This window comes from Pogona vitticeps, chromosome 8 (genome assembly GCF_051106095.1).
Source record: "Pogona vitticeps strain Pit_001003342236 chromosome 8, PviZW2.1, whole genome shotgun sequence".
Taxonomy (NCBI): Eukaryota; Metazoa; Chordata; class Lepidosauria; order Squamata; family Agamidae; genus Pogona; species Pogona vitticeps.
In genome coordinates, this window is record NC_135790.1 from 23,878,508 (window position 1) to 23,898,376 (window position 19,869).

At 46.3% G+C, this 19,869-nt stretch overlaps 2 protein-coding genes across 3 annotated transcripts; one reads left to right on the forward strand and one right to left on the reverse strand.

Moving 5' to 3' along the window:
• Positions 1 to 747: 747 nt before the first annotated feature.
• On the reverse strand, positions 748 to 7,433 carry THYN1 (thymocyte nuclear protein 1). 2 transcript variants are annotated; one of them, XM_020794657.3, is made up of 8 exons: positions 7,165 to 7,433; positions 6,016 to 6,085; positions 4,891 to 5,114; positions 3,934 to 4,002; positions 2,971 to 3,063; positions 2,485 to 2,580; positions 1,844 to 1,994; positions 748 to 977 (listed from the first exon to the last, which is right to left on the reverse strand). In XM_020794657.3, exons 2-8 carry the CDS (start codon positions 6,053 to 6,055, stop codon positions 934 to 936), a joined length of 717 nt encoding a protein of 238 aa, XP_020650316.3. In that variant the 5' UTR covers positions 6,056 to 6,085; positions 7,165 to 7,433; the 3' UTR covers positions 748 to 933. The 2 variants fall into 2 exon arrangements, with proteins under 2 accessions (XP_020650316.3, XP_020650324.3); XM_020794665.3 differs by lacking the exon at positions 3,934 to 4,002 and having other exon boundaries at positions 7,165 to 7,414.
• A 133-nt stretch (positions 7,434 to 7,566) lies between these two features.
• On the forward strand, positions 7,567 to 16,837 carry ACAD8 (acyl-CoA dehydrogenase family member 8). The gene is made up of 11 exons (XM_020792131.3): positions 7,567 to 7,730; positions 9,355 to 9,455; positions 10,762 to 10,931; positions 11,009 to 11,118; positions 11,822 to 11,898; positions 12,237 to 12,374; positions 13,330 to 13,465; positions 13,565 to 13,662; positions 14,952 to 15,104; positions 15,858 to 15,960; positions 16,478 to 16,837. Exons 1-11 carry the CDS (start codon positions 7,631 to 7,633, stop codon positions 16,528 to 16,530), a joined length of 1,239 nt encoding a protein of 412 aa, XP_020647790.3. The 5' UTR covers positions 7,567 to 7,630; the 3' UTR covers positions 16,531 to 16,837.
• The last annotated feature ends 3,032 nt before the right edge of the window (positions 16,838 to 19,869 follow it).

Sequence of the window (19,869 nt, forward strand, 5' to 3'; positions counted from 1 at the left end):
TCGAGAGTGACCATCCCTTCCACACTGAAGACAAATCCAATCTCCCCTGTCCAGTTCCCTGGTTTTGCTGCTTTTGTGACTTCCTCTGCCTCAGCCTGCTGGACAAGGGTTTCTTCAAATTGGGAGAGGCCATGATGCACCACCTGCCTCCAGGCTGAACGCTCCAATGTCAAGTTTTCCCATCTGTCGAGGTCCATTGCTAAGGCCTTCAGATCCCGCTTGCAGATCTTCTTGTATCGCAGCTGTGGTCTCCCTCTGGGGCGATTTCCCTGCACTAATTCTCCATACAGGAGATCTTTTGGAGTCTGACCATCAGCCATCCTCACAACATGCCCAAGCCAACATAGATGTCGCTGTTTCATTAATGTATACATGCTAACAATTCCAGCTCGTTCTAGGAATACTCTATTTGGAACTTTGTGCTGCCAGGTGATACCACAAATGGGTCAGAGACAACGCCTATCGCCTATGAAACAACAGTCACACAAGCAGCTGGAGAAATTTCATCCACTGTCTATGGTGCTCCTGGTCTTCCGCAGGCTGTGTGACCGATAGTGCAACCGGCCCAAGGCGGGCAGCTGGCAAAATGTGGAAACCGCTTGTGCAGTTGCCCACCTGTGGGCAAGACTTCACAGCCCACGGATTCAGGCCTCGAGTTCACTGGGCTGAGGGGACGCATGCATAACTAGCGGCCTAGAAAACTTTCTGGAGGCAAAAGAACGTTTAAAAAGATATAAACCTCCCCAGTAACACAGATTATTTCTTTAATTTGGAAGATGTACCACTTAAAAACAAGGCAACCTGTAGTGAACATAACATGGCTTCAGGAATATCCAGATTCTTGCTTCCAGCTTCTTTGAAAACAGACGACGGGAGCACAATAGACATAACGGTTTTGGCTCGTTTCGCCGTGCTTCAACCTCCTTCAAACGTCTACGGCTTCTTCTCTTCTAGGCTCAAAATAAACTCAAATTCCTCTTAAAAGCGGGGCAGGGAGGAGGGTGAGATAAAGCAAGTTAGTGCCAAGACATGGATGTTCTTTGTTCTACCCACTTCCCACTGCTAGGCTGTCAGAATCGAGGAGTCGAGCGTTGCTCGGATGTCCTGCCATTTAACCCTTTGGGTTTCTGAAAGGACCTGGTCTTGAACAGATGGGATGGCCAGCCAATGGTTCTGCATTTGAATCAATGCGGGGGGGGAGGGGGACCCTTGTTGGTTTCCTTGAACCTTTTAATGAGATAAGGACTTTTTCAACTAGAGAAAAAAGTAAGATGTGGGGCATGTGTGTGATCCTAGCACCTCTGGAATTGTTCATGATTGGAAAAGCAAACAGGCAAAGTATATATCAATCAAAACAATCTCGGCTCATGGTAGACTCATGGCCAGCGTCCACCATTAGCCCAGAGGACAGGAATTGGTCAAAGGTATAAATTACAGAGCTGAGTTCCAACATGAGTTGACCATGAGCAAAGATTGTTTTGATTGTGGAACGGAGATGTGCCAATTTCTGATTTTTGGAGGACAACTCCCGGAATCCCCTAATTCAAATCCCGAAAACATGACTCTGCTACGAAATCCATTGACCCAGATCTATCTTTCGCTCTCCTTTGCTGGAGGTCTAGCAGAACCTCAGCAGGCATATCTTGGAAATGCTGTCACTTCCGGCATGAAGCAGGAGAACTTGGAAAATGGCCTCTCTTGGATCACAACTCCCAGAGGGGTGACCAGGTTCTGAGACTTCTGAGGCAAACCGACAACTTCCACAAGCTTGGAGATGACCCGCCAGCCCTTTCCCAACCCCCCGTTGCTAAGGAAACAAAAATGGCCGCTTCCCAGCCCTTACCATCGGTCAAGGGCTGGACGGACAGCCTCTGTCTCGTGAAAAGGGACATCTCTTTCAGGGGCCCGCCAGATGTTTTGTGCGCCTGATGATGAGCTTTCAGCTCAGCCAGAGGGATGAACCGCTTGGTCATTCGCACAAACTGTACATCAACCTACAAACACAAGGACAGGCAGGCAAATGAAGGAGATGCTAGCCATAGCAATTGACACACGATACCGGGAAGCCCATTGACTCCAAGAAAGGCCTCCTTGCATTCAGGAAGCAAAATTTTAAGATTTCAGGCTGAAATAGAGGTGGTGGGGGGAAAAAAGAGCTTCATTTCTTTATATGTTCCACTGAGCATTTTTCTTCTTTTATCCAGTCTCCCTGCAAGCAGTAAACTAGTGCATCAGGGATATGTTTCATACAGCCCTCCCTGCTGTGCTAACTCACAATATGCAGGGAGTCATCTATGCTGGGGAAACATTTGAAGACAACTGATTTGCTAAAGAAGCCAGGAGACCGGTTTCGATGAAGCCCTCCTTTGCTCAGAGTTGCCACATCCCACATCCAGACTGCAGTCACGAAAGGGGGTGGCTGGCAAGGGGCGAATCAGACGCTTCCTGGAGAGAAAGGCGGATCGCAGGCACAGCAAATCTTACCATAGACCACTTGGGGTTCTCTTTGCTGCTGGAAGAATCATAGTGAGGATCTGTTTTGTCAAACTGAGTGTGATCCGGATAGGCTTCCTTCGTTATCTAGAATTTGGGAGAGAAGGATAGAGAGGGAGAAGGTTGAGTCACGAACTGAGGATGGCTGAAGAAGAGAAGTCGTAGCTTAAGAGAGACGCAGTTCGCACATGCTGATGACTCCAGCTTGCCTACATGGACCAAATCTGAATTCAGATGCAGGGGAATGGATCTGCCTTCCAGATAGGTCTGGATTATAACTCCCATTATCCCCCAACTATGGGCCAGGGATGGTGGGAGATGGAGTCCTGCATCTGGAGAGAGAAAGGTTCCCCACAACAGTTTTAGACATTCCATGGATTGAAATCTACCCACTTTCAAACCAATAGTCTGTAATCCTCTTAACGCAGCACTATATTTTAAGAGTGATGCTGTACACACGTAGAAATCTGCTCTCACCTTGACAATGCCAGCAATCCCGGGTCCTTTGCAATTACTGTGATAGAAGAAAGCCTCCTGGCCGACTTTCATGGCCCTCAAGAAATTCCGTGCCTGTCGGAGAGCGAAGCGGTTTTACACCCACATGAGAAACAAGGCTACCGATCAACACTTCTACTATAGCTTCAGATTTCAGAGGAGAGGACACTGGTTAACAATGTGGGAAAGCTTCCATTTTTTTTTGAAAAAAAGATGACAACTCCCACAGACCAACAGCAAAAATGTGGTCCACTACTCCAGGTAGCAACTTCAGATCATAGTTACTACAAACCATGGTTTGCAAATCACAGTTTCTGGTTCCGGTCAATTACAAACCATTGTTTATCAATTCAAATCTCATACTCATCCATAGTTCAGTTTTGCTTCATCCTTTTGGGGAACGACGCCTAATCTGAACTAAACAGGCACGTGTATGTGTTTTATTTTCCTCTCACCACAAATTCTGTATTGATGGTTACATTTCTATCCCATTGTTCTTGCAGGGAACTCAAAGTAGCCCATATGAAGCCCTACTCATTGTATCTTAACAACACCCCTGAAAGTAGGCCAAGAGATAGTATTTGACCATGCTTTTCCAATGAGTTTCATGGGACCTGAAGAAGTCTCTCTTCTGTCCCACTCAAATAACCAGACCAATCTCTTTTTATTTAAAAATAGTAGTTATATCTCACCTTGTATCATGAGATCTCAGGGCACCGGTACCACAAAGCCAAGTTTTAAATGATTTAAAACAAAAGTCTTCAAAAATAACTCCTCTGAATCAGAAGCGCACAAGAAAACAAGAGCCAGAAAGGGGGGCTTGTAAAAAACATGAGTTTGAATTTTGCAGCTTGCAAGATTTTTTTCCTCTTCCAAGGCTTAACAACTGAACACCCCCCTCCCCAAAAGGCTACTGAAATAACCTAATTGCTACTGATGTCTTACCTGATAATTCCTGACTCCATCCCAGCATGCTGTCTGTTCGGGCTGAGCTTTTAAATCTTCTATGCCGAACTGGATAATCAAATTAAAAGCGTGTATTACCCAAGATCCTATAATTGCCATTTTCGTAAGGGATATTTATTAAAGCTGAAATACCGTACCCCATTTCCCTGGAAATACATCTTACTGAATTTAATAGGCTGGAATTCTAATCCAATGCTCACAAAAAAAGTTATATTTTGGTTGACAACTCCCATCCTCTCCTTAGCCAGCAGGCTGACTGGAGATGATGGAACCGCAGAAAAGAATTAAGATCTCGGAATGTCTGCTAGCAAATGGAATGGCTGCCCAATGGGGAACCTGTAGCCTGTGAGAGGTTATCAGAATGCAACCTCTCTCCTCTTCTACCCCTCGGCAGGCCAGCTCAGAGCAAAGCAAGCGTAAAGAGCTGTTGGTCCATAACCAACATACCAAATGGTGGCAAAGATATGTGGCATTCAGCTTTTGTAGTCCACTGTGCCACATGGAAGAGGCTCTAGATTAAGTGCTGTGCAGTAGGACCACAGTATCTGTGGGGGATCAGTTCCAAGACACCCTCTCACAGATGCCAAAGCCCCATGGATAATAGCCAACTTTAGATAGATAGATAGATAGATAGATAGATAGATAGATAGATAGATAGATAGATAGATAGATAGATAGATAGATAGATAGATAGATAGATAGATAGATAGATAGATAGATAGATAGACAGGTCTCTGCCTCCCTCTAGTGGCCAGTTCTAGTAATTACATCATGGAAATATGTATTTCTGGGTTGTATGTTTAACATTTTTAATATTTTCAGACTATGGATAAGTGAAACTGTGGATAGTGATCCTGTGGATGTGGGGGATCCTACTGTATATTTTTAATTTCCAATCACCAGCGCACACATAATTATGGAAGATTATTTGCTTACTTTCACATCCACTCCTTTCTCCAACCTGCTCTCAGGCTCCGATTTCATAAGCCAGTGAGTATACACTTTCTTGCTTCCTTCCTGCTTGGCACCAACTTCTCCTTGAGCGCTTTCAGGAACATTTCTTGATTCCACCCTTTTGGTTTTGACTCTGGATGATCGAGATTCCTCACTGTTCTTCTGGGCCTCTCCTTTGGCTGCTTTAGAAGCAGGTTCTTTTACAGCTGAAAGCAAGCGAAAGTAATAGGTAAGGCCACAGAACTATTATGAATTTATCCAATAATTTATTATTTATTTTTCTTAAGGAACAGGAATGTTCACTTTGTGGGCCTTAGCTAAATGATAACAATCCCCATGCTGTTTGGTTTTTAAGTGAAAGAGAAAATGGAGAAACAAAAAGCAAGTCTGGAGCATTGCTAAATATATTTTTATCTCCATTCTGTGGATCTCTCACTTTTCCTAATAATGTTTGTGGTGTGGCAAGCAATAATTATGTATATACTGTTTGCTGGCAGCTTGATACTTGCAAGATGCATTAGGTAGTGGTGCAGTGATGTTACGGAACACACACAAACATTCCAACTTCTCAGGGAGAACGTGCCAGCCACAGAATGTCACCCCTGTACCTCCTGTGAGGCACACAAAGGCCATGTAGGACTGGAGGAAGAAAACAAACTCACATGTAAACACCTCCATCTGAGACCTAGGTATGTCAGGGGAGTAAATGCATTGCTGGCATGAGATGAGGGATGGAGACTGGAATGCTGATATGAAAAAAGGTCAGACTGAAAAGTCTTTGGGGAAAAGAATGCTCAGAAGGATGCTGGCCCTCCCAGCCCAACAAGATCCTTTATGTAAATCTTTGTGTGTCTTGTGGCACCTCAAACCCCCGGCCAGTTTTTATATAGCATACGTTTCCATGGACCGCCGCCTACTTCATCAGACGCACTCCGCAAAAGCTTTATTTGTCTCTGTGTTGCTACCCACGCTCCTGCTGAAATGTTATAGATTTTCCTAAATTATTTGCATGCATCTAGCTTAAAAAGGCAAGATGTTGTGGATTTTAAGTTACAAGAAACTCCGCACTCAGGAGAATGACCAGCTGGCCTTATTCCCCCCACTGACCTGTCGAGGTTGCTCTTCTTTTCTTGCCACGGGGAGGCATTTTCTCAAAGCACGGAAGGTACCTGGAGGCCTGTGGAAACAATCGCACATGTTGTGCTCAAAATCCAGCCGTTGGTTGGGAGATTCTGGAACATACAGTATTTCCAAGTTCTGGTCATGCTGCAGTTCCAGAGAAAACAGGGCATTTCTGCATCTCGTGGGCAAGATTTTTATTGCTTCTTTCCATGGCTGCAAAACCCAGGATGAGTCCTGGGGAGCAATACAGGACTGCAGAGTATGTGATTTTTTTAAAAAGGGGAAACATCTTGAAATTTCATATAACGGTCCCATCACGGCTTATTTATATGGAAAGGGTCAGCCAAAGGTTGTCAGAATGCATTGCAATGCACAGGAAAAAGCAGCCACAATAAAGAACAAAAGGAAATACATGTGTTGCAAAACAGAGAAACTAAAAGAAAAAAATTAAACAGCAATGGAAGGGGGGGGGAGGTAGTTAATATAAGGTTACAGAATGCAGAGTTTGGGCTGCTTAGACCTGGAAGGGGATTGCCTAGGGGCTACTTTATTTAAGTTCTTTCTCACTTCTTAACTAAATGGGGGAATGTAATGGCCACAGCCTTGGCTGACATGTAATACAATCTCATACAATTCAACAAACTACCCAATACATATTTATCTGAGCTCATGCACCACTCACCAGAGTGGGACATATTTCTAAATAAATATAGAAAACAATTAATTTGTTCCATAGCTCTGTTTCTTTAAACCATCACTTTAATTTTTTTAAAAGCTGTTCCCCACTTGGTGAACTCTTTGTCCAGCAGAAATTAAGTATTATCGGACAACGGCTTTGGGATTCCTGCCCTCCTGGCTCAACCCTGCGGCTTGCAGAGAGGTAGGTAAAAAGAAAAAGAAGTTCAGGTAACTCAAGGAAGTGAGCCCAACTACATCATGTCATAACTTTTGAAATAGAGCTGGTAACTGTTGCTCTCCAACAGGAGCATGACTGAAGGATGTACCCATGAGAACCAAGTCCTCTCTGTCTCTCTCTCTCTCTCTCTCTGTCTGTCTGTCTGTCTCTCTCTCTCTCTCTCTCTCTCTCTCTCTCTGTGTGTGTGTGTGTGTGTGTGTATAAGGTACTTAGCTTACCTGTTAATTATTTCTGTGATGAAATAAATATGCAATTGTTGACTTTGGCCCTTAATGATCAGAGGGCTCTTCTTCAGCTCCCGTCTGCACCAGCTGCTCACTGACAGCCCTTCCCTTGCACGCTTCCAATCAATCTCCAGGAAAAAGCTTGCACTTCTGAACACACTCAGGCCAATTTTAGTTCGGAGGACAAATAACAGTTATGCAAACCGCGCCTACGCCTTTAAGACCGGCCCCCTGCCTCGGGACCAATGAGAAGCCGCCTCCCCGATTCAGACCAACACCGCAACTCCCAGAAGCCCTAGCAGGCCCCCGCTCTCCCTTCTGGGAAGTGTAGTCTCCTTTCCGCCGGACGTATAAAGGGGGTGGAGAGGCACCGCGGGGAGAGGAGGACCACAACTCCCACAAGGCCGCGCGGCGGAGGCGTGTCCTGCCAGGAGGGAGGCTTTGGGAGACCCTGGGCTCCATGGCTTGGCGGAGCTGCTGCCGGCTGGGGTCCCCGCTGTGGGGCGCCCCCGGGTGGAGGCGGGCGTCGGGGCGCCGGAGCGTCGCCTCCTGCATAGACCGTGAGAGGCTGGGGGGGGGGGGGCGAGAAGAGGACCCGGTCGTGTGCACGGGAAGGAGGGTTGGCAGGCAGGGAGGGAAGCGGGGAGAGCGGGGGGGGGGTGAGGCTTGCTCCAGAAGTGCGGCAGGCAGAAATCCAACAGGTCCTGTCGTTCTACGCACGGAGAGGCAGGGCTGGGAGGAAAAGCATCCCCTGTTGGATTTCCTCCCTGCCCGAGGGAGGGCTTTGCCCACAGAATTTCTCCCCTGTAGGATTGGCAGGATGGATTGCTTAATTAATTGATTGATTGACTGATTGATTGATTGATTGATTGATTGATTTGTATCCCGCCCATCTGGTCTATACGATCACTCTAGGCGGATAGAGTGGTCCTATATTATTTATTTATTTATTTATTTATTTATTTATTTATTTTTATTATTATTATTATTATTATTATTATTATTATTATTATTATTATTATTATTATTATTATTATTATTATTATTATTATTATTGCTATTGCTATTGCTATTGCTATTGCTATTGCTATTATTGCATGGACAGACTGGGATGAGGGCATGGCTTTAACTGGTGGATTTCAGCCTGCCATGGTGCTATTAAAGGACCTTTGGGAGAAAGAGTCGGGATGATACTGCTGTGGTTTTAGGTGTTCCTACAGATTCATAAAGACTTGGGAGTAAGCAGTTTGGAGAAAAAAAAGAAATCAAAGAGAGTTTGTGATATTTTCAGCATCAGGAGGCATTAGGGTTGCTAAAGGGGACCGTAGTAAACCACAGTTGGTAACAAGGGCAGGTGTGGAATGAGCCTTTGCAGTATCTACAGATGGATCTGAAGCTTAGATTGTTCATCATTTTTAAACAAAAAATAATTGGGTTATATCCAACCTTTCTCATGGAACTGGGACCCACAGCAGCTCACTATATGAATTAACAAAACTCTGGCGAGTGAAGTTGCAGTTCTGAAACCCAGCTGAGAGAGCTACAGTATTAAGATGAATTTGAAAAGCAAATAAAACAAAGGCTAATGAAAAATTGCAGCACCCACCCAGAACATGTTTATAGGTCTTAGGCATTTGTTGTTGTTTAGTCGTTAAGTCGTGTCCGACTCTTTGTGACCCCATGGACCAGAGCACGCCAGGTCCTCCTGTCCTCCACTGTCTCCTGGAGTTTGGTCAAATTCATGTTGGTCGCTTCGATGATACTGTCCCTCGATGATACTTAGGCATTTAGCCTAATCCAACTCCCTGAAGTTAAGAGCCTGTCCACACTGGCATATACGTAGTTATGATGTATGGCTCCAGGATACCTTTATTTGGCATGGAGAAAAGAAATGTTGTCTGCTTATGTTTCTACTTTAAATGATCCATCCTTCAAGCTGTCCCATATCTTTCTGGCACACGGCTAGGGCATGCAGTCTTTTTGGCATGATTCATGAAGATGCAGAATAGCTCTTAATACTGCATGTACCAAAAGTTAAAATAGATTGGACTCGAGATAAAGACCAGCTTTTAAGTACCAGCCAGATCACACCAAATTTCACAGTGTGAACATGCCTTAATCTACTTTAATTTAATTTTGCATCTGCTTGAAAGCTTTTACACTTCTCGCCCCCCCCCCCCGCAGCCTCTGTGGGACTGACAGAAGAACAGAAGGAGTTCCAAAAAGTGGCCTTTGACTTTGCTGCCAAAGAGATGGCCCCACACATGGCAGAGTGGGATGAAAAGGTGAGCGCAACCGTGGAGTAGCATCCGGCTGTTAATAATGTTTACTGCAGTTGCTGTCCGCTGTTATTGCTTGTGTCCACCTCCGCTTCTCTTGTTCGGTGTTTCCTTGTTAGTCAAAAATGCTAAACATGTTTTTCTGGGCTACTTGGTGGTAAGTTCTTTCACTTATAGTGTGCAGTCTTCAATCGCCAAATTGTAAGTAGGTTGAAGTTTTGGTTATAGGTAGGAGTAGCCCATAAAGAGGTATGTGTGAGACACCCTCCCAAAGGAGGACGGGATCCCCCATCTGGGTGTGAGCCACTTGTGGGTATACGGACCTCTTTCAGCAGGTGGTATATTCAATTTTTGGAGCCTACAGCTTCCAGAAACCCAAGACCATCATAGTTAGTGACCATGGAAGTTACCTTTTCCCCTATTAACCTCTTCAGGCTCTGCAGATAATTACAGTTTACTTCCTTGCAGGAAAATTAATAATTCATTTTATTAAAAGATCTTCAGCTGAGTCAGTTTACTTGTCTGCCAAAAACATGCTAGAATTTTTTTTTTAAAAAAGGCTTTGTGTGGAAGAGGTCCAAAGTCCAACATGTAATTCTTCCTGAGACTTTGAAGAGTCCACTGCTGTCGGTCAGTGTAAGCAGTATCGGACTATATGGGCCAGTGATCTGATTGTGTAAAAGGCAGCTTGCTAGAATTTTTGTCCATAAATGCTTGAGAGAAAGCTGTTTTCTGTCCTTTCCCATTGAAAGGAGTACAGGGTGCATTTATAGAACAGCACATTTTCTTTGTGGGGCTCTCTGGCTGTGAAATATTTCCCCAAAGGACGTGTGATCTGTACTTACTCTGTTTGTTCCAGGGTTTGCTTAACAGTTTGTTTGTTTTTAATTTGTCCATGCATCTTAAGTTAGTGCTTTTCAACGTGTCTGTATTGTTTCAGTAGTTATTTTATGATATATATATATATATATCTATACTGTATTCCATGTGAATAAAAAAAAGGTTCATACATTTTTGAAAGACAGTGAACCAACCAATTATTTTGCCATTGCTTCTCGAGTGTATTTAAAATACTGAGGAATAAGAACAGAAAGCTTGGTTCCTAATGGTATTCTTGACTCAAGTGGACCCCCTGAATTAAATTTTTGAATGGTGAGTCAACACTTATGTAAATCCTATTGACTCATGGGACTCCTCTAATTGAGCGTGCCAATAGAATTCAGGCTGAGAAGGGAAAAAAATGCAGACTTTTCAATTAGTATCCGTTATGATGCTGGAGGTGATCCCATCTCCTTTTCTTTCCCATCAACAGGAGATCTTCCCGGTGGATACTATGCGGAAAGCAGCTCAGCTGGGATTTGGTGGGATCTACGTGAGACCAGAGGTGGGAGGCTCTGGCTTGTCCCGGCTCGACACTTCCATCATCTTTGAGGCCTTGTCCACAGGATGCGTCAGTACGACAGCTTACATCAGCATCCACAAGTGGGTATCGGGTTCGAGTTCAGGGTGTCAGAGCTGGAGTCTCCGTGTGGTGATCCGTCTCCTTGCTCTTTCTGCAGCATGTGCGCCTGGATGATCGACACCTTTGGGACGGAAGAGCTGAGGCACCGGTTTTGCCCGCCGCTTTGCAGCATGGAGAAGTTAGCCTCGTACTGCCTGACTGAGCCAGGTGAGAATTAGCGGGGAGCAAGGGGGGCAGGAGGACTCGCACACCCCATACGAGCAGAACACTTGCAAATCTCCCCATCCAGCTTGGCTCGCTTCTTCAATCCAGGGTGGAATTTGAGACAAGAGTCTGAGGCCAGAAGAAAAGACATCTCTGTTGAAATATCTTGGATGCTCTTACTGACGCATTATGAGCAAGGCTCCCTCTAACCTGCGCATGCATGCGCTTGCCCAGAGCTCCATCGGGGTTGCGCATGGGCAGCTGGTTTGCTTACTTCCCCTTCCAAATGAAGCCCTGCCTGCCCCTGCGCAGACGGAGCGAAGCTCCTGCACCGTGGGAGAGAAACTTAGAAGGAACATTGATTCTGAGGGAGGCACATCCTTGGCAGCAGCTGGGTTTGAACCGGGAACCTCCTGATCAGTAGCTCGGCCTCTTTCGCAGCCATATTTGATAACAGAGCAGGGGAAATAACGGCCTGCTGAAAATGGGGTGACGGCCCATCCCAACTTTGTGACAAGGCCCCAGAGAACGTTTTGAGTGGGGCCAAAAAAAAGGCAGCCACGATTTCTGCCTACAATTCCTGAGACTAATGTGGAGCGCCCATCAGGAATTCCGTTCAGAGCAGCAAGAACAATACATGTCGTGGAACATGTGTTGCTGTTTTCAATGTCTTTTAATTATAATTCTCCTTCCCTTCCCCAAACAGGCAGCGGTAGCGATGCTGCTTCCTTGCTGACTTCAGCCAAGAGGAAAGGTGACGCTTACATCCTCAATGGTTCCAAGGTACCAGCTTTCCTCTTCTTGAAATCAGGCTTGAACCCTCTCCCCGGGGAAAATGTGTCACGTGTCAGGTTTCTGCCTTCTTGGATTTGAATCATCTCTCCGCAGCAAAACCAACCAAGAGTCCGGTGGCTGGATATGTTTTATGCAGCACGAACTTTTGCGGCTTTATCGCTGACTCCTCCAGCGGCTGTCTAAAGCGGCCAGCAAGCAGCAAAAGCTTAAGCCAATAGGAACGGCTTTGTCCATCAGGTGCCGTAAGATCCTTGGTTGGCTTTGGTGCGACCAACTATGCAAACGAGGCCTCTGGAACGTTCCCCTCTCTGTCCTCCCTGACCCAGGCCTTCATCAGCGGCGGTGGTGATGCTGATGTCTACGTCGCGATGGTTCGCACCGGAGGGCCGGGCCCGAAAGGAATTTCCTGCTTGGTGCTGGAGAAAGGGACTCCCGGATTGAGTTTTGGTAAAAAGGAGAAGAAGGTGAGTCCTTGGACGTGCAAAGTTCTTACGCCCGGGGGCCATCAAAAGAAGCTAGTCCTGCGTTGCGGAACATACTGCAGCAAAGTCATTACTTCCCACTGGGTTAGGGTTGTGAAGAATATTCACTGAATTCTTGGTGCTCCTTGATTGAGAATGTCTCAGTTTGACGAGACACTTTGATGAGGAAATTTCAAGCCCCACAAGATGGCATGCCTCCAGGCAAGACAGGAAATGCTATTTTTCCCCAGGTTTCCAAAACGGAAACAACTGATGATGATGACGATAGGGAAGAGCACTAATGATAATAATTATCTTAGAACTGCAGGGCCAGAAGAGAGCCTATGGGTGATCAAATCCAGCAGCTGTCAAGGACGCACAACGGGGGGAATCGAACTCCCCACCTCTGGCTCCTCTGGTTTAGTATCTTTAACTGCCCAAAACTAGAGTTCTTTCAAAAACAAAGCACACTCTCAGCAAGCACGGGACAACAGACGGATTGTTTAAAAAGCAGCCGACTGTCTCTCAAAAGCTTCTTCTCCTTAAAAGTCCCTACAATAAAAGCAGCAATAAAACCTTGTCATCTTGTTAGCTCCAGGAACTGCTGGGTAGCTCAGTGGCTTAGGTCTCTGGCTGTGGAGCCGGAGGTTGGAAGTTTGATTCCCCCACTGTCCCTTTTTGGCAGAGGTTCGATTCGGTGATCCAGAGGGTCCCTTCCTGCCCTGCAGTTCAAAGGCTACATTGTGCAGTTTTGTGTTCCATCCCTATTTGCCAGATCCACTTAATCTGCATCCCTGAAAACTACCCTTGCTATCCTCTTGAAGGGAGAGGACACTAATTTTGTGGATTCTCATCCCTCGTATTTGACTCAGAGACAAGCCAGGATTTGCATCTTTTTTTTCTTCTTCCGGCCTCTGACGAGAAATGGAGAACGAAGGGTTTTCTGTTTCTCCTCCAGGTGGGTTGGAACTCCCAGCCGACCCGGGCCGTAATCTTTGAGGACTGTGCCGTTCCAGTGGCCAACCGGCTGGGAGAAGAAGGCCAAGGATTCAACATTGCCATGAAGGGCTTGAATGGAGGGAGAATTAATATCGGTAAAGAACTCCAAATTGAGGGATGGACCGCCCCAGGGAGGGAGGGGAGGCAGGAGCCTTTTAGGGCATCCTAAGAAATTCCCTCTCTTTCTTCTCTAGCTTCCTGCTCTCTGGGGGCTGCCCACGCCTCGGTCCTTCTGGCTCGGGATCACCTTAACGTCCGCAAACAGTTTGGGGAGCTCTTGGCCAACAACCAGGTGACTTCTATCTTCCTCTGTCGTGAGTCACGTTTCTGTTGTTGTTACCTGCCCTCGAGCCACATGGGATTTATGGCGACCCTAAAAGGGGCTTCGAGGTATGTGAGGTATTGAAGGAGAGGCTTTAATCACTGCAACCTTCCTGTGAGTTCCTGTGATCAAGCAGAACCCAGCTCTCCCGAGTCCTAGTTGACTTCTCTGCCCATAGCACCCTGCGGGTTCTCACACTTTTATCCCGATGTTTTTATCCAAAGGGCTCAAAGCCAGTGATTTAATGGAAGGAAGGCTTGTAGGACTGAAGTCTCGAGACCTTCTGAGTTCCAGGGACAATGACATGATATACCACCACCTCCCTCAGGCTACCGAGTTTCCCTTGAGAAATCGACAATCCTCTGAGAGGCTGGGATAAGAATGGATTTTCCCAGGAACAGTATACTACTGCAAACTCTCCCCTTGTATTGCAGTGTACATATTTGAATGCGGTTCTGTCTTGAACAGGCAATGAGGAGCTATTAAAGTTATAAAAGAACTACTCAATCATCGTGGTGCTCCGATCCAGCGGTCTGCATTTTTGCACTCTTTATGTGACTAAATAGCCATGGGGATTGCTATGATGAGCATTGGTGTTTCCAAATTTACCACTCTAGTGCTGCTCAAGGCAGCATACCTGACGTTCCTCCTTGCAACAGCCCTGAGAGAAGGTGACCCAAGGTCACTCCGTGTCTTTTTCAGTGACCCTAAGATAGTCATTACTGTAGGTGACACACTTCATAGGATCCTGAACCTAGATTCCCCTGATCCTGTCCAGCCCTCTGCAGCGACACATTGCTGGCCTTATTCTGTTCCTGAGGCTGGACCTTCTGGTTAGTCATGGGCTGGTTGCCCTAATCCTTCTCATCCTTCTTTTCTCTCCTGGCTTGAAACATGGCTGGCCAATCAAAGTAAAAGTTAGGCATGTGTTTCTGACACACCCAGACACAGCCTGGAAGGAGTGAGTTTATTAGATATAGGTAAAGGTTCCCCTTGACATTTAGTCCAGTCATGTCCGACTCTAGGGGACGGTGCTCATCCCTGTCTCCAAGCCGTAGAGCCAGCGTTTGTCCAAAGACAATTTCTGTGGTCACGTGGCCAGCGCGACTAGACATGAAATGCCATTACCTTCCCACTGAGGTGGTCCCTATTTATCTACTCGCATTTACATGCTTTAAAACTTCTCTGTTGCTAGAGAAAGGATGCCATCCTGAAACAAAGACTGTGGGGATTGAATGAACGGTATCTTTCTTTGACAGTACCTCCAGTTCCGTCTGGCGGAGATGGCAACAAGCCTGGTGGCGGCGCGGCTCATGGTGCGGAATGCGGCGCGGGCGCTGCAGGAGGGGCGCGAAGATGCTGTGGCCCTCTGCTCCATGGCTAAGCTCTTTGCCACAGATGAGTGTTTCACGGTAGGTGAAATCTTTTATCTGTGCAACGATCAGAGCTGTAGACATAATGATAAGACCGTATACAGAGGGTCGCATCACACATTCAGTGAAATGTCTATTTCCTCCTGCTGGCGTAAATGTTTTCCTTCCAGAAACACAGTTCCTTCAAATCTCCATGCAGCAGAAGCCCTTCTTAATCTCTGTATCCTGCCACCAAAAAAAGGCTAAATTATGACATGCAGAATGAAACAAGCTGTTTTATCTTTTAATGAGCTCCACTTCTAACAATATAAACTGTATCATCCAGTTTGAACCCAAGTAAGAGAAATGATTCTGCTGCAGGACATAACGTCTGTCCGTGAGGACTGCATGCCACTGCTCACCCAGCTGCTGCATCAGTCTTCAGGTGGGGTAAAGAACAGCAAGATCTCAATACCGTACCTGTAACCGGAAAGAAGTAGCAAACTCATGTAGCCACAAGATGGCAGTACTATATCTTACTTTAACTGTGTGTGTCTTAATTATGTGCTGTTGAGAAAAAGTGTATCATACAGGATAGAGTAATTGTTTTTTTTTAAATGCTGGAGAATAAGCTGTGCTAAGTTTTGAAGGGATTCAAAAAGAAAGCTTTTTAAAAAAAGAATATGTTTCTTTCCCCCCCCCCAGTGTTCCCAGCCTAGGATTTATTCTCCCCTGTTCTGCTCAAATTCCAAACTTGTGTCTATTGGTTTCTCTCTCTTAAGGCCTGATCCTAATATATTTTCTCCTACACAGATCTGCAACCAGGCTCTGCAAATGCATGGGGGCTACGGCTACTTAAAGGATTATGCCGTGCAACAGTTTGTACGGGACATCAGAGTGCACCAGATTCTGGAAGGTAAATCTGGAACACTGCATGCAAACAGGGTATTCCCAAGATGATGGCAACAATGCTTGGCGGGTCCCAACAACCTCACCCATTCCAGCCCTGTCCTCCTTAATTACGCTGAGAGCTTGGGGCAACATGCTGATGGAGGCACATGATGACGTAATTGTTCAATGGATCCACTTGGCTCTTAACAATGCAATGGCTCTTGATGGTCTATGAACTTTTGTTTCCTGATTCATCAGTTGATAGGAATATGTGACCTGGTGTTTGGGAGACCAGAATTGATAGTCACTTTAAATTTTGTGTTATCAGCTGGCACCGTACTGCATTTTGGGTCTTTAAATGCTTTCAGACTTTGCTCCCAGGAGGACAACAAAGAATGACTCGGCTGGCTCTTCTCAACAGGGAGAGAAAGCAACCTGAGATTCTCAGTGCAATGGCATTCTTCAGTTACACACCCCAGTCCACATGGAGCCCTTATTTGCTTCCAGACTCATCTCTGTCTTTTGGTCTTCTCTGTCCATAGGTACCAACGAAGTGATGAGGATGATTGTGGCCAGAAATCTGTTAGAGGCATAATGTCAGGAGCTCAGCTTTAGACTAGAGATGGGGACAAATTAAAAAAAAATGGTGATCCATTTTGATTCATGATCCGTCAAGGTTAACGGATCAAGGGATACAAATATACGAAGATTCTTCAACGAATCGATCCGTCTTTGCTTTAAACAGCTATAAAACTGGACCCCAACAACCTAGAGACGCTGAATTTGCAGGCAAGCTTCCACAAGACACTTTTCTACAACTCCTGAAAGTTTGGTGAACATTGGATCACGGACCCCTGAGTTATATACTCACAAAGAGGACCCCACCAGGAAAGCTCCCCCCAGATACTTAGAAACTCCAGAATCACAACAGAGCTTTCTATGTCTTTCCCCAACATGCCTGCCAACTTTGTTGAAGATTGAATGTCGGACCTCCGAGTTATTCACCCACATATTGGGTCCCCCCAGGAGAGTTTACCACACGCCACAGAAGCCCATTCTGCCTACCGCCGCCGATCAGCTAAATTGGAAACTGAGTATATATTCATCCCTTCGTATTTGTGGGGGTCTCTGGAACCCACAAATATGGATCGATGGATATTTAACAAATCGGCTATATTTGTCGGAAAAACCAATCTGTTTTTATATCCGTCCCCATCTCTACTTTAGACCCAATGCACCCCGGCAGCTACTCCTTGCTGTGGCCACCATGAACTGGAAGCGAGAGATGAGCCCGTCGTAAGGCTAGCCTTCGGTTCCTCCATTCTGCTGGTAGACACAGCTCAAGCCATCCTGTGTTTCTGAGCTGAACAGCACCTGGATTGTTACCACTTGGCAGGACTTGGAAGGTCTAAATGGAACCACCTTTGTTCGAGACTGCAAGCAAGGGGTCATCTGCTCTGACCTCCTGATACTTTTCCAAAGGTACACCGCGCTGGCTGGATTCATCCCAACTGTATCTCTTCCTGCATCACAAGGTAGCTTGAGGACCGGCGGCTGATGGATTTTAATATCTGACTTTTCTGGGAGGGGGATGCATTCTTGATTTAGAAAGAAATAATGTCCTTGTTTACTCCGCACTGCGGAGAGATGATACGTCTTCCTTGAAGGACACGTGAAAACTACTATGGCCTTTTAAGCTCTTTTTTTCTTGAGGATGTATCTCCTCCTTTCATGTCAAATGACAAGACGAGCTATATCCGTGTAGAGGTCTGTCTGTATCTCACGAAAAGCTCATACTCAGTGCCACTGATGATCTGCCCATTCTCCCTCCTTCTCCTCTGATTCCATCAGTTCTTCTGAATCACAACAGAAAATGCTTTTAATACACAACAGATTCACGAACTGGCAATTTCCAGCAATTCAATGATACAGTAGAAGGATTTCGGAGGGGCTGATCCTAGGTCACTTATTTTTTGTTATCAGTGCTGAAATTAATAAATGGTGATAATTTTGTCTCCTTTTTTCTCTTGCAGCCTGTCTTCCATTTCTTTCTCGCTCTCCTTTTTCCCCTAAGTTTTGGGACAATGACCCTTTCTGAGCTAAAGAGACAACCACCTTCATTCTAGATATTGGCAGCCTTGTTTTCAAAACACGAGCACAGCTCCCAAACTATAGTAGATCTTGTACAGAACTCACGGCTTGAAGCTCCATGGAGTTGAGTCAGAATTCCCTCTAGGGTGCTTTTTGAAACCCGATCCTGCAGGTATGGGTTGATCTTTTGCCTCCAGATGGCCCTGAAAACACAGAGCCAGTCTGACAAGTTACCAGGACTGCTAATATCAAACATTCCTAAGAAAATCAAAGTGGGGCAACAGGGTGGTTCTTATTTTCTCCGTCTCTCAATGGAGGTCCTCCATCCGTGCCATCAGGACTGTCTGCATGCCAGAATCACGAAATGGGTCCAGATAATCCATTTTGATCCAATAACACGTGGGATTAGAGCTCCTCCATGTTCTTGAGCACCTTGACCAAAAAGGAAATACTAATAACCATTGCAACCTTCCAAATCTAGGGAAAGTTTCTTAAAAGAGGTGTTGCAGCCAGTTCTGGCGTAGCAGCTGAAGCCATTCCTTCTCTGTGACACTTTAAAGAACCTCCTGAAGAAACCCAACAAGTTCAGATCAACATCATAAACATTTCCCTTCTCTCGGACTTCCTGTTTGGAGTTTGACCTCGGCCGATCCACTTGCAAACAAATCTCTTGTTTATAGGAGCGCAGCAGATGAGTTCTGTGGAAGACTTAAGGTAATTACAAAATTATTTAAAAGATCCATTCGCTGCGGCCCTCCCTCTTTGGGGCCGAAGACAAGCAGAAGCTAATTGCAAACAGCCTGCAAGGGCAGCGATAAAGGCAGCAATCAAGTGAAAATGTATGAAGGAGGGGGAAAAAGAACAAGAAAAACTAGGTTCAAATCAGATCGCTTTATGGCCACCCTGTAAATTTATTGCCTCTAAAAAGCCCCCAGCCCTGCTCAGGTCTTGCAAACTCTGGGACTTCCTTTATGGAGCCAATCCATCTCGTGTTCCTCTTTTCATGCTCCCTTCAAGTTTCCCAGCATTCTTGTCTTTTCCAGGGAATTTCTGTGGCGCGACGGCGGTAGACAGAACAGTTTGCTTAATCCGGGAAAATTAAGTGCTGTATTACAGAGTCACATCAGGATAGAGTCAGGGGATGACATAATCTGAATGCTCCTTCGCACGTGGGGACGAAAAGGACTGTATGTAGAAATCTAGTGTGTTGAGCCCAAAGGATCCTAAGCCTGCACGAGATGCTAGGCTTTGCTGTTTGGAGGTGGGGCTCCTCTGAGCTTGCCTTGAGCTGGAGCCCTTCGGAGGCAATCAGGAAACTCTTGCCTCCCTAAATAGCAGGACTGATGAGGATGAAGAGGGTGCCTCTGAGCATGTGCAGAAGCTTTGTGCATGGAGGGCAGGGGGGTCGCCTGTTCTGCAGCAGAGCCAGTTCTCCTGGCTGGGCAGAGAGCCTTTGGGACCTCCAGCCCAAGGGAGAGTCAGCAGCCTGGAGTCTTTCAAGCATGTGCAAAGTGCACTTCACCCCAAAGGGGAGACGGTTCTGCCAGGCGTCCTGGGCGTTGGAGCATGCGCAGAGCGTTGTTTGTTCCCCCCCCCCCTAGCAAATGGGTCCCGCCAAGCAAGGCTCCTTTGCTCCTGAGCCTGTGCAGAGAGAGCGCTGAGCGGGAGCACGGGGGGGGACGCCTGTCGCGAAGCACGATTGACCGGCGAAGCGGCCCAATCAGAAGCCAAAGGCGAGTCCCGCCTTCTCCTCCCGAAAGCCTCCACCCAGCTCGCCCGTAGCTGTTCCCGCCCCCTTGGCGCGCTGCCCCGGCAACAGCCAATGGCGCCGCAGCACGGGGCC